Consider the following 11,370-nt stretch of genomic DNA (forward strand, 5'->3'; position numbering starts at 1 on the left):
GTGTTTCTCAGTATCCACTTTATTGGAACATTTAGGAACTAAACAGTTTAATTGTCTACTGTTAGGAGTGTTCTTGGTCACTTAAGTTAATGATCAGTGGACCACTGTGGTGAGCTTGATGTTCAGAGCCAGAACATTAGACTTAACGTTGGTCTGTAGGCAATTTGAAGTTGCAAAAGTTCTGCATGAACATTAACGGTTACCTAGAACACATGCTTTAATCAACAGTCACTGACACTAACAGACCAAGGGACAGTGCAGCAGTTAATCAACAGTCACTGACACTAACAGACAGCAGCGCCTGTGTTCAGTGTGGCCTGGCTGACCTGATTCCTTTTCACCCTTCCTATAAATTACTACATTTTGCTTTACATGTTTGTCTCAAAAGTATGGATCTACTTAAATTCAGGTTCAAGTCAAATAGTTTAAATGGGTTATTTTAGATTAGAGCTAAAGGAGTCTCCTCAACCTCAAACAAGAGAACCCCTGGTTCCATCAGCAGCGGCAGGGTTCTGTTGGTCTGTCTTCCCACTGCAGCCTGGCTGTTTACTGTAGACGTCCACCTATATCCCACTGTTTGAAGCTTTTGTTCCAGAATGCATCTGTTACTGCTGCTGCAGCCTGAGGTCAGAGGTTGGGAGGATCCAAATGAACCAACAAACGGAGGCAGCTTCAGTGATGTGGAGTGTGATGTGATGCACTCTGCTTTGATGTAGTGGGGAAGAAACCTCTTTGATTCCCTCTGTGAAGTCAAGTCTGCTGAATGTGACAGCAGTGTCGAAACAACTGTGCTGATTAACCTTTACTAAAATCTACCTTTGTCTTATGTGGGAGTGTGTTAATGTGGCACACCTTGAATTGTTTTAAACTCTACTTCACTTACTGTAGGAAATCCCCTGTACATGAACTTTTTTTCTTACATGATTTAAATGTACTATCCATCTAAGTCATTATCTGGCTGAAAGGTATAATTATCATTTTTAATTTTCCACTTTCTTAACAGACACCTGAAGGTTCAATGGAAAATGTCTTTCTACTGTGATTAAAGTCCTAGATCAAACACACAGGCCTACTAGGCTATCTGGCTAACCTGTTAGCTATCCATCTCCATTGACTTTTGTAATTGTTTGACCTTGAACATTTAACATGTATTTGGCTCCAGTGTTGCACAGTGGAACCATGTCCAGTCTGACAGAACTCCCCTGCTGGAAGTTGCACATCAGGTCTAAAGTGAAGCTTTTTGTTTACTGATGGTGAAACGACAGAACTGCTGGCAATTATTTGAAGGGGCAATTAGGCACTCGTGGCAACGATATAATTGTTATTACTGAGCTGCCCTCGTTGTGTCAGCCATCTTTATTACATCAAAGGGAAAGTCTAGTGAGAGGATGCTTTGATCCAATGAGGCAGTGACTCTTCATTTAAATCAATCACAGACAGAGTAGGCAACAAAAAGGAAAGGCTAAGAAACCGAATTTGATATGACCCTCGTCTCCACTAAAGTTCTACATATTGGCACAAATCTCCAAACATTTGCTGAAAGCCATTAGCACCATCGTGAAAGCTCCTAACATTTACTACACTAATACCAGCTCGGGTGTGCTAAAATTCACATTTGTTATTAAAACTATGTGCATATATAAGTTTAAACTGTTTGATAAACAAGAACACCTTGGTTACAAAGAAGCAACTTTCAATTTATTTACAATAAAAATAGAAGTGTAAACATTATAAATTTGTAATTAAAAATATATATTGTAAAACCTAGAATTAGTTAACCCTTAATCGTTTGTCTGTACCAACACTGTAAATATGGTGTCTGGACCTAAAATCTGTGGACTGTTGCTGGCCAACCTAATAAGAAATTAAAGTCCAGCTCCATTACAAGTCCTGGATCTGGCCCGGGATGTTGTAACATTCATTTGGTCCAGAGGAGTTGAAGGGCATCATGTCTAATGAAATCTCTGCCTCGTACTGAAGGATGTCAGGAAGCAGCAACAATGAGTTCCTCTGGTTCCGTGATTCATCTGAAACCACAGAGACGTTGTCAAAGTTCTGCTCATCTCCTGTGTTGGGTAGAGGAGCAGGAGCAGCTGTTATGAATCTCTGAACTCCAGGCCCCTGCGCCTCCTTTTGCAGGGTGGTGTCATGCTGATATGACACCAGCTCGTTGCTCAGGTCCAGGGCCTCCACCGTGGATGAGGAGCAGCATCTGTTGCAGCCCAGTATGGTGGAGAAGGCTTTTCGGAAATCTGCGTTGAAGGCGTATATTACTGGGTTCAGGGAAGAGTTGGCCCAGCCGAACCAGAAAAATATGCTGAAGGTGGTGTCACTGACACATGGGGGCTCTCCAACCTTTTCAGGGTCACAGAAAGGTACCACACAGTTAAGGACAAAGAATGGTAGCCAGCAGAACACAAACACTCCCACAATAATAGACAAAGTCTTCAGGACCTTTGTTTCTCTCTTGAAGGAGGTTTTAAGCGAACTTTCGTCGTGTGTTGATCCCCGGTGCAGTCTTTGATTTTGAACACGAGGTCCCCCAGCCCTCTCTAATGATGAAATCCTTCTGATTTGAGTTTGTGCAATGCGGAAGATACGAGTGTACGTTCCCACCATGATAAGGACAGGAATATAAAAGCTAATGAGAGACGAGGAGATGGCATAGGTCCGATTAAGGCTAGCATTGCAGTCATCCAAGTTGTCCGTGGTCAGGTTGTCTACATGTGCACGATGCCAGTTGAGCTGAACAGGGATGAAGGATATGAGGATGGAGACAGTCCAGGCCACGCCAATCATAAGGAAGGCAAATCTGCGGGTCATCCTGCGCTCATACCTGAAGGGACTGGAGATGGCCCAGTAACGGTCCAGGCTGATGACACACAGATTAAGGATGGAAGCTGTGGAGCACATGATGTCAAAGGCCACCCAAGTGTCACAGAAGTCTCCAAAGAGCCATATGCCGGCCACCTCTGACACGGCTCTCCATGGCATCACCAGAACTGCCACAAACAGATCTGACACCGCAAGAGAAATAACAAAGGAGTTGGTGACTTTGGAACGCAGGTGTCGAAACTTGATGACAGCAACACAAACTAAAGTGTTCCCCAGCAGCGTAGAGACAATCAGGACACAGAGGACGCATCCAGTGAGAGCACGGAGACTCAGACGTCCTCCATCATCAATACCATCGTCACTTTCATCTTCAACAGGCAACAAAGGACCACTCTCTGCTCCTGCTGTAACCTGGACCCTCAGCTCATGTGAATCCTCCTGCTGCTCCTTCTGGTTCAGGAGCTCCATGATGTTCAGACGTGTTCTATGTCCAGCTACGGCAACAGCAACTATCACTAAACTGAGTGTCAGCTCCACACCGACTTTCCCTGTGCTCCGCCCCTGACCACTTCATCATCATCAGTCATCATCATCATCACCATCACCGTCATTGTCTTCACTGTCACAGATGATTATCAATTACGTATTCAGTATCAGACTGAAAGTTAAAAAACATGATCAGATTTTATAAATCAGCATAAAAGATTTAGGGTTACTGGCTTTTAATAATTGATCATAAGGATATGGATCTGCCTCTTTTATAGAGTAAGAACGTAATGCAATACAGCAGCAACTAAAAAACAAAAAAGACATTTTAGATCTTATAAATGTATCTAGTTTTTTTCAATATGGTTCAAACACATTTTGTCTTAAGAAATATTTTGGTCAAAATAAATCTATGTAACCACTTGTAAGGACATAGTGAAGCGAGTCACACGTGCCCTCTTGTGGACAAATGTTCAAAGCACCAAAGTATACCGAGGCATGTTAGATCTTATTAAATGAGATTAGATTAGAAATCATATCAATTATATAGATTCTTGAGGTGTAAGTACTTTCAATTGAATTAAATTAAATAACGGGAGAAAAATCCACTCCAATGCCTTTAAAATATAATAATATATAGCAAGAGAGTGAAGCGTGTCACTTCTGCCCTCTTGTGGACAAATGTTCAAAGCACCAAAGTATACTAAGATGTTAGATCTTAAAGACATTAAAAATCATATCGATTATATAGATTTTTGAGGTGTAAGTAGTTTCAACTGAATTATAGTAGGGAACGCCTTTAATATATATATATATATATATACATCCAAACAGCCAAAGGAATTTGAAAAGAAGAAATAAACCTGCTCTGTATATTATGTAAAACGTATGACGTAAGACCAAAGCAACGACGTAAGCCACAATTAAAACGTTGTACAATTTAATCTTTCATTTGTTAAAATAGACTCGTTAACTATTTACCGCTTTATATTTGTTACTAGTAAGTAATGGGTTATGGTTTCAAGAAGTTATGACGTCATTGTCATCTGTGTGCGTGAGTGTGCGTGCGCGCGCGTAGATGATTCAGCAGTCGCTCCTCCTCCTCTGGGCATGCGCAGCAGCCGCACGAGCGGCTCTTATTTTGACATTAAGTGAAACAGGGTCGTGTTTTCTAGAGGTAACCCGTGCAGGTAACCGACAGAGACCCCGTGTCTCTGCTGTGACTTGTGGAACAGGGGACCGAATCTCGGGCCTTAACAGAGACAGACCGAGGACGGGAGGACGGGATTACGGCAGCGAAATCACCGGAGGGCTGTAACCGCTGTTGTATGCCCTTTTCTGTCCTCTCCTCCTCAAAGCTCCACTGCTCCTGTTTTATTTATTTTAAATAACCGTCTTTTTCCCATCCCCGCTTATTTCTTTGTCGGATTTAACCAGAACCAGTGAGTGTAAAAACCCAGAAGCAGGTTCCGTTGGATTCGTTGGATTCATTGGCTTCAACCGCCGTAGTGCTTCCGCCGTCAGCCTCTGATGCTCCATCCACCCGGCAGGTGAGTTGAAAAAATGCCAAAAACACCCTTAAACTAAATATTATGGTGGCTTAGCACTTTAACCAAATAAAATAAAAACACACCCACAAGTTTTATTAACATCGATGTCATCTGGCTCGTCTAACGCTCCTTTCGACAGGCAGGTGACTTCGTACAAAACCAACACACCTATAATCGATAACCGACGGATAGATTTCATGATATGTTTATGTTGTCATGGCCTTGATTCGATTTCCCTCGTGTTTAGAGTGGAAACAGAGCTCTAACTGTAAACTACACCTAACCACAGTTGACATGTCGACCCTGACTTCAGTTACAACCCACATCTTAAAGGTGCACTGTGTCATTTTATAGAAAAATGATTTCCATCAGCGAAAATGTGAAATGTAAATGATTTATTGATGCCACGCATGTTCAGATATTCGTTGTCATTTTTCAATATCTTTTATTAGGCCCCTTATTTATTTGTTATTATTATTTATGTATTCATGAATTATATCTGATTTTTCTATATGTTAGGACACAAACGATGTCTGAAAGATGTTGGCTGTTTGACTGAGAGAGAACCAAAACAGAACCCAAGTTTGGCGGCTGGTCCTGAAAGTTTGTTTTTTTTCAGTGTAGTGTTTCGTTACATTAACATTATGAATTAATAGAGACATTCTAAATACTTTAGGGTTTTAGCTAAGTACCTCTGCACAAATGCATTATGTGCTTGAAGCAGTCATTGCTGCTAGGATTCCGAGGAGCTAAGAAGGAATGAGAGTATAATGATTCTAAAGAATGTAAACAATGGGGACAAGGACATGAGGAATGTTGTTGTTTCATGATGAATGTCCAACTACTTACTAATTTTCTTCTTTTATTTAGAAATAAAATGCTGCCACAGAGGGATTTTTATTCATGACTTTTTTTTCTTTCTTATTTTAATAAGCTACGTCAGTCATAATGGTGTGGACTTTTTCTCCTGCTCTTCGAACCTCACTCCTTGTTCATTCTCTTTCCCAGCTGGAAGTCTGAGAGACATTTAAAACCAGGCTCCTCCACAGTTTGATGATGGTGCCACCCATCTTTGTCCTTGGTGTGGGTTGTGTTTTATACTCCAAATGGGGCTGAAGCTGTGGCAGAGACAGGGTTCATGCTGGTGCTTAAAATCCCCGATGGTGTGTTTGGAAGTTGTTTTGATGTTGGATGAAGTATTTGAAGACTGGTGGTTTAACTGTTCATTTTTAGTCACAGCAGTTGTTGAAAAAACATCATCATAATTCCATTAATACAGAAAAGTTAGACAAACTATCCAGGATTTTCAAGGTGAGAAAGGTCATGGGATAGGGTTGGTAGTGGGGGGGTCTTGAAAGTTTTGGAAAAGAGAAAACATGATTTTCAGCTTTCTGATATTTGAGGAGGTCTATCAATTTACAGACTTTTACACATAAACACCACTTAAAGATTACCAGGCTAGACGTGTGTGTGAAAAGATGTGTGAGGGGCATGTGTGAAACGCTAAACTGATGCCAGTTTATTATCAAACAAAAAAAAAACATGGCTGTAAATGTGCAGGTGAAACTGTTAAGAGTCTGTCTCTGCAAACACAGAATTATGGGAGTTATGAGCCCGGTCTGAGAGTTTGGTGTTACAGAGTTGTTTAACCAGACACCTGAGTGTGTATGTAGCTCCACAGATCAGTTAGTTTCAGGTGTGAGTCTTGTGTTTTTTTTTCTTTGTGAACCTGAAGCCCAACCAAGTTAAACTATCACAATCAATCCAACCCTACCTTGGTCCCTCCCAGGAGTCTGACCTTCAGGTATGGACACTCCTTTAAACGGTAACAGTGACTCAGACCTGCTGCTGGGACTTTGTCTTTCTGTGGTTCATTACCGTGAAGCTCTTGGCCGTGACTTTAACAACCATGGTTTAAAGTGCAATCATCACTCAGCCTCCCGGAGAGTGTTCTCTTTTCTATATAAATTTTCCTCTGTTGCTGATTCACTGTCTCTGTCAGAACAGCTACTCTGTTATCGTTCTGTCTGGTCTTCACTGGGTTAAGTCCCCAGCGGGATCTGCCTTTGAGCAAAGCCCCAAATCTCAGGGTTGGTTGTCATACAAACCACAATACAGTGATAAAGTCAACTTTTCTAAAGGCAGCACACTATCTGAGGAACACGGCTTGTTTCATATTGTTTTTACTTTAGCTTAATTTTCCTATCAGCTGCTGTTCACAATGACTTAAATAAAGATCTCTACCATCTTCTGTTTACAAGAGCGAGAGGGTTTTAAACTCTAGTTTCCTGCTGCCCAGCCTGTGTGCTAAAGCAGTGTGTCTATGTGTGTGTGTGTTATATCAGAGGCCACTTTTTCTCATCAGACCGCCTTTGCAGCAGAAGCAGCAGCCACGGCAGCAGCAGAGAAAGAGCTGCTTTGTGGCAGATTAATGGAGGTGCATTAGAGGCAGTGAAGCTGCTGCACAACACTGAGGCCGTCTCTGCCAAGTTGTTAAAGGACCTATAGAAGACGAAGGGTCCTGGCAGTAAAGAGCCCTCTGGCTTCAAACCCCTGCTCTCTGCTGAGAGAAGTGAAACCGCTGAGAAGCTGAAATTAAAAAGTGTTTGATCTGGAGACTGGTGAACTGTGTGTGTATGTACAAGTGTGTGTACGAGTGTGTGTTATTAGAGTCAGCCAGTGTCTAGGCCTCAGCCAGTTTGTCTCCTTCTTATATTTAGAAAAGCCACTTATAGATGGTGTGATAATGTTACTGCAGTGTGACATCATCATCTTCATCGTTTGGTTTCCTCTCTGTCTGAGACAGCCAGTAAAAAAAATAATAACAATATAATAATAATAACAAGAATGGAAACAAAAGCTCAATGATGAAGGTGTAGGAAATTAAAGAGAGGAGGAGGTCACGTTCCTCTGCCACTACTAAATGGCTTCATCCTGTCATAATGAGCATGAAAGAGAGGCCACAGAGGTCACTACAAAAGAGCAGAACGAGGACGTGATGAAGAACAAGGTCATTCATCCACAGTCTCCCAGAATTCTTTATTGTTGTTCTATGGAGGATGAACTTTCCGCCACTCAGATGGCATGTTAAAATAATGGATTCAAAGCTCGCGCACGCACCCACACACGCGCTCACACAGTCTGAATGGTGTACAGTTCAGGCTAAATGAATATGAACAAATTATCCACAACCGAAGGAGATGGAATCGCTTCATGTTTGACAGGAGCTCTTGGTCACCTGGTGGACCTGTAGCTGTGACCTTACTTTGACCTCTCACCTAATAAAATGTTGTTGTTTTTGTTTTTGTTTTTTTCTTTTGGGCATGTTCCTTCTTTTAAAATGTTGTGATTTTGAAGGAAAAGCCCAGAAAACAGTTTCCAACAGTACCTGTCACTAACACAAAGGTGTGGTGACTGGTGCATCAGTTATTTCACAGTTTGATGTCAATGCTGTCACTCACGCAGCTGTTCAGGCCAAGACATTAAAGCTAAACTAAAACAATAGAACAGAGGTCAAATAAACTGAACTAATCTTTCAAAAACAGGCGTGTTTGCTGTCATGAGTCTGGTTACATCACTGACCTTTAAACACTGCTTTATCCTGAGGCCTGGACACGGTGTTGATTCGGCTGTTTACACCTCATATCTTCAATTATATAACAACACACAGACACACACTGATATTATTTAAGGCAGGGATCATCATTCCCTCCTGTTCTTATTTATTGGCTCATGTGTGAGTCTTATTTAACTCATGTTAATACTGCAATCCATTCAACACAGTTACTGTGACAGTGATTTATGAAAGCTAACTCACTGCGGCTAATGTTTTTACTGTCCTTTATTCAATGAACAGACAGTATTATATTATAGGCCTGTGTTTTGACAATACTCTGGCAATGTGATAGGATATATATTGCAGTATACTGTGATACTTTAAGCATGTCAGCATAGTAAACACACAATGCTGTTCCATCCTCACATCAGGTTACTAACATTGGATATACATCTGTAATCACGAGAGAAGAAATATGAAGTTCTTTACAGCTGTTGATAATTTATCACCTTCTTATGCCGACAGAAAGGACAGACCATTTAGAGTAAATGAAGACTCAGTGATGCTGTGCAGCAGCAGCTCCTGTGGGTCAGCCTGAGCTCAGGTTACTATTGATTCATTTATCACCTGGCCAGGATGGAGGAAGATCATGTTGCATAGCTTTGACTTGTTTTGATTTTAACCTGTTTTTCATTTATCAAAAATTTAAGCCAAACATTTCCCTGCAGAGTCAGCCATCACTGGTGTAATAGTGACACCAGTGATGTCAGAGCTGTGATGTCACACAGGTACAGCCCAAGGTCTCCCTTCCTTGGTATTTTCTTTTCTTTTCTTTTTCCAGCCTATTAACTGAAACTTGAGCTGGCTGAATGGAAAGACTGAGCAGAGAGTCATCAGCTGTTTGTTGTCACTGAGAGACAAACCTGAGAGTCTGACATGAGACACATCTGAGAGAGACATAAGAGAACGGGCCTGAAGAGTTCACATGTTATTTAAGCTTCAAATTTTTAAATGGTGGAAATCTGTCAGGCTACGCTTGGCTAATGGTTCAAGTCTTGTAGTTTTTCCTTCAGTTTGACAGCATTTGTCTTTGGTTACTGTTTCTTCCTTTTGGTTTTATTCTGTTATTTATCTGGTGATGTCCTAGTTGGTGCTGAGAGAGAACATAGAGGATGTGTCTTTACATAATGACTTGTGGTTTGCCACAGTGATGGAGGAGCTGAGTCATGATGCCAATACAGCTCCATCTACAGGTTCCTCTTCAGGCTGTTCCTCCGTTGTTGCTTCAGAAACTAAATCACATGTACCTTCCACTGTTCACACCTGACCTCTGATCAGCGTCATATTCTCTGTCCTGGAGCTCTGATGTTATCTGTGAGCATGCATGCTCTTCACAAGAAATGTTCCTTCACCGATCACATGTTGCCCAGGTTTATATTAGAATGAAGAGAACCACGGTGTGATCCACAGGAGCCTGGAGCAAACACACACAGCATCTCCTCGAGATGAGGGAAGGTTTCCTGAGAACATACATCAGGTGACATATCTGCCGTTGATGGAGGTTCAAATGTTAAAGCACAACAAAGGTCAGTAACTGTGGTGTAAGACGATCAAGCTAATGATGGAGGCACACATCACAGAAGGACTCCTGTGACTCCTGCCGCTGATACAGGACGCTGTGTTAACAAATCAGACTTCACAGCCCTGGCTTTAACACAACTTACATCACAGATACACACTCACACACACACACCTACTCCTTGATGAAGGGTCACCTGCATCACATGCTGAGACATGACATCATCACATCACTGGCCCTTGCATTATTATGCAACACGTTTTCACTTGTGTAAAACTGAAACAAGCCAGTCTTGTTTTTTTCTGCCTCTGGGTGTGTATCCTCATACCTGTGTGTGTGTGTGTGTGTCTGTGTGACGGCTGACGGGTGTGTCTTGTGAAGCAGTGGTCAGATTGTTATCAGTCATTTTCTGCTGATTGCTTTTATTAGGGGTGTGTCTTATCTGTGTGTGTGGTGGTTATAACATTCACACACAGTGCCGACTGTTGTAGCCTCACTTCAACCCATGAGTTTCATGAGGGAGGCACAATAGGAGTTTTGTTTGTGAGCTTCTAAGATTCCTTCAAAGTGTCCACCGACTCTGTGAAGAGTGTTTGAGTGGGAGATGATGGTGATTAACCACGATCGTTTGCGACTAATCGGTTGCCATCCTGTGATTAATTGGCTTCTGGATTATAATCATTGGACTGTCCTAGTGTTACCCATGAATGAATCATATATCAAGTGTCTCATTACATCCCTAATTAGGGTCTATGTTAACATCATATAAAACAGCATATTCCTCTATGCCTGAAAAATACCCTTGAAAGAAACAAGTGATTTTTTTCTAACTATCTTTTCTGTGCCTGCAGATTCTCTGGCTCTGTTTCTCTGGTGGTGAAGAGGGTGGGGTCTTATGTCAGCCCCTCCTCTGTGTCTTGTCGACCCTCCTGTCATGCCCACCACGATGTCCAGGCTGCCAAAGTTCAGCTCACGACCCAAATCCTCCACATCGTCCAGCAGCTTACAGTCAGCCCCCGCCTTGGCCACAGCTGCTGGCACTTTGAGCAGCTCTGCTGTGGCCAGCACTCGTCTCACCAACGGTTTCTACCACCATCCTGGTCCGGCAGGAGTCAATGGCTCTGTGAATGAACCTGCATCTTCTCTGAAGCCAAATGGAATGATCAGAGCCCCTTCTTCCTTCTCCATGAAATGGAGAAAGGACAATGGGACGCAGGGGGAGTCGGGGGCTGACACGGAGATGGAGAGGAAAAGTGAGAAACCAGGGAGGGGTGGACCGAGTCACTCTGGGAATAACCTGTCCCAGCATTATTCACAACGGCAGCCGGGATCGCCAAAAAACACCAAGGCTGCAATGAAAGGGC

The 11,370-nt window shown here is 42.3% G+C and overlaps 1 protein-coding gene across 1 annotated transcript; it reads right to left on the minus strand.

Annotated features, from left to right (window-relative positions):
* Positions 1–270: 270 nt before the first annotated feature.
* Positions 271–4,002, minus strand: LOC103382283 (D(5)-like dopamine receptor). Its single transcript, XM_025057874.1, has one exon. It carries the CDS (start codon positions 3,301–3,303, stop codon positions 1,882–1,884), a length of 1,422 nt encoding a protein of 473 aa, XP_024913642.1. The 5' UTR covers positions 3,304–4,002; the 3' UTR covers positions 271–1,881.
* Positions 4,003–11,370: the final 7,368 nt, after the last annotated feature.

This window comes from Cynoglossus semilaevis, chromosome 8 (genome assembly GCF_000523025.1).
Source record: "Cynoglossus semilaevis isolate Cse_v1.0 chromosome 8, Cse_v1.0, whole genome shotgun sequence".
In the NCBI taxonomy this organism is placed as follows: domain Eukaryota; kingdom Metazoa; phylum Chordata; class Actinopteri; order Pleuronectiformes; family Cynoglossidae; genus Cynoglossus; species Cynoglossus semilaevis.

Coding starts and splice junctions, on each gene's coding strand:
- LOC103382283 (XM_025057874.1), bottom strand. CDS start 3,303: ATGGAGCTCCTGAACCAGAAGGAGCAGCAGGAGGATTCACATGAGCTG.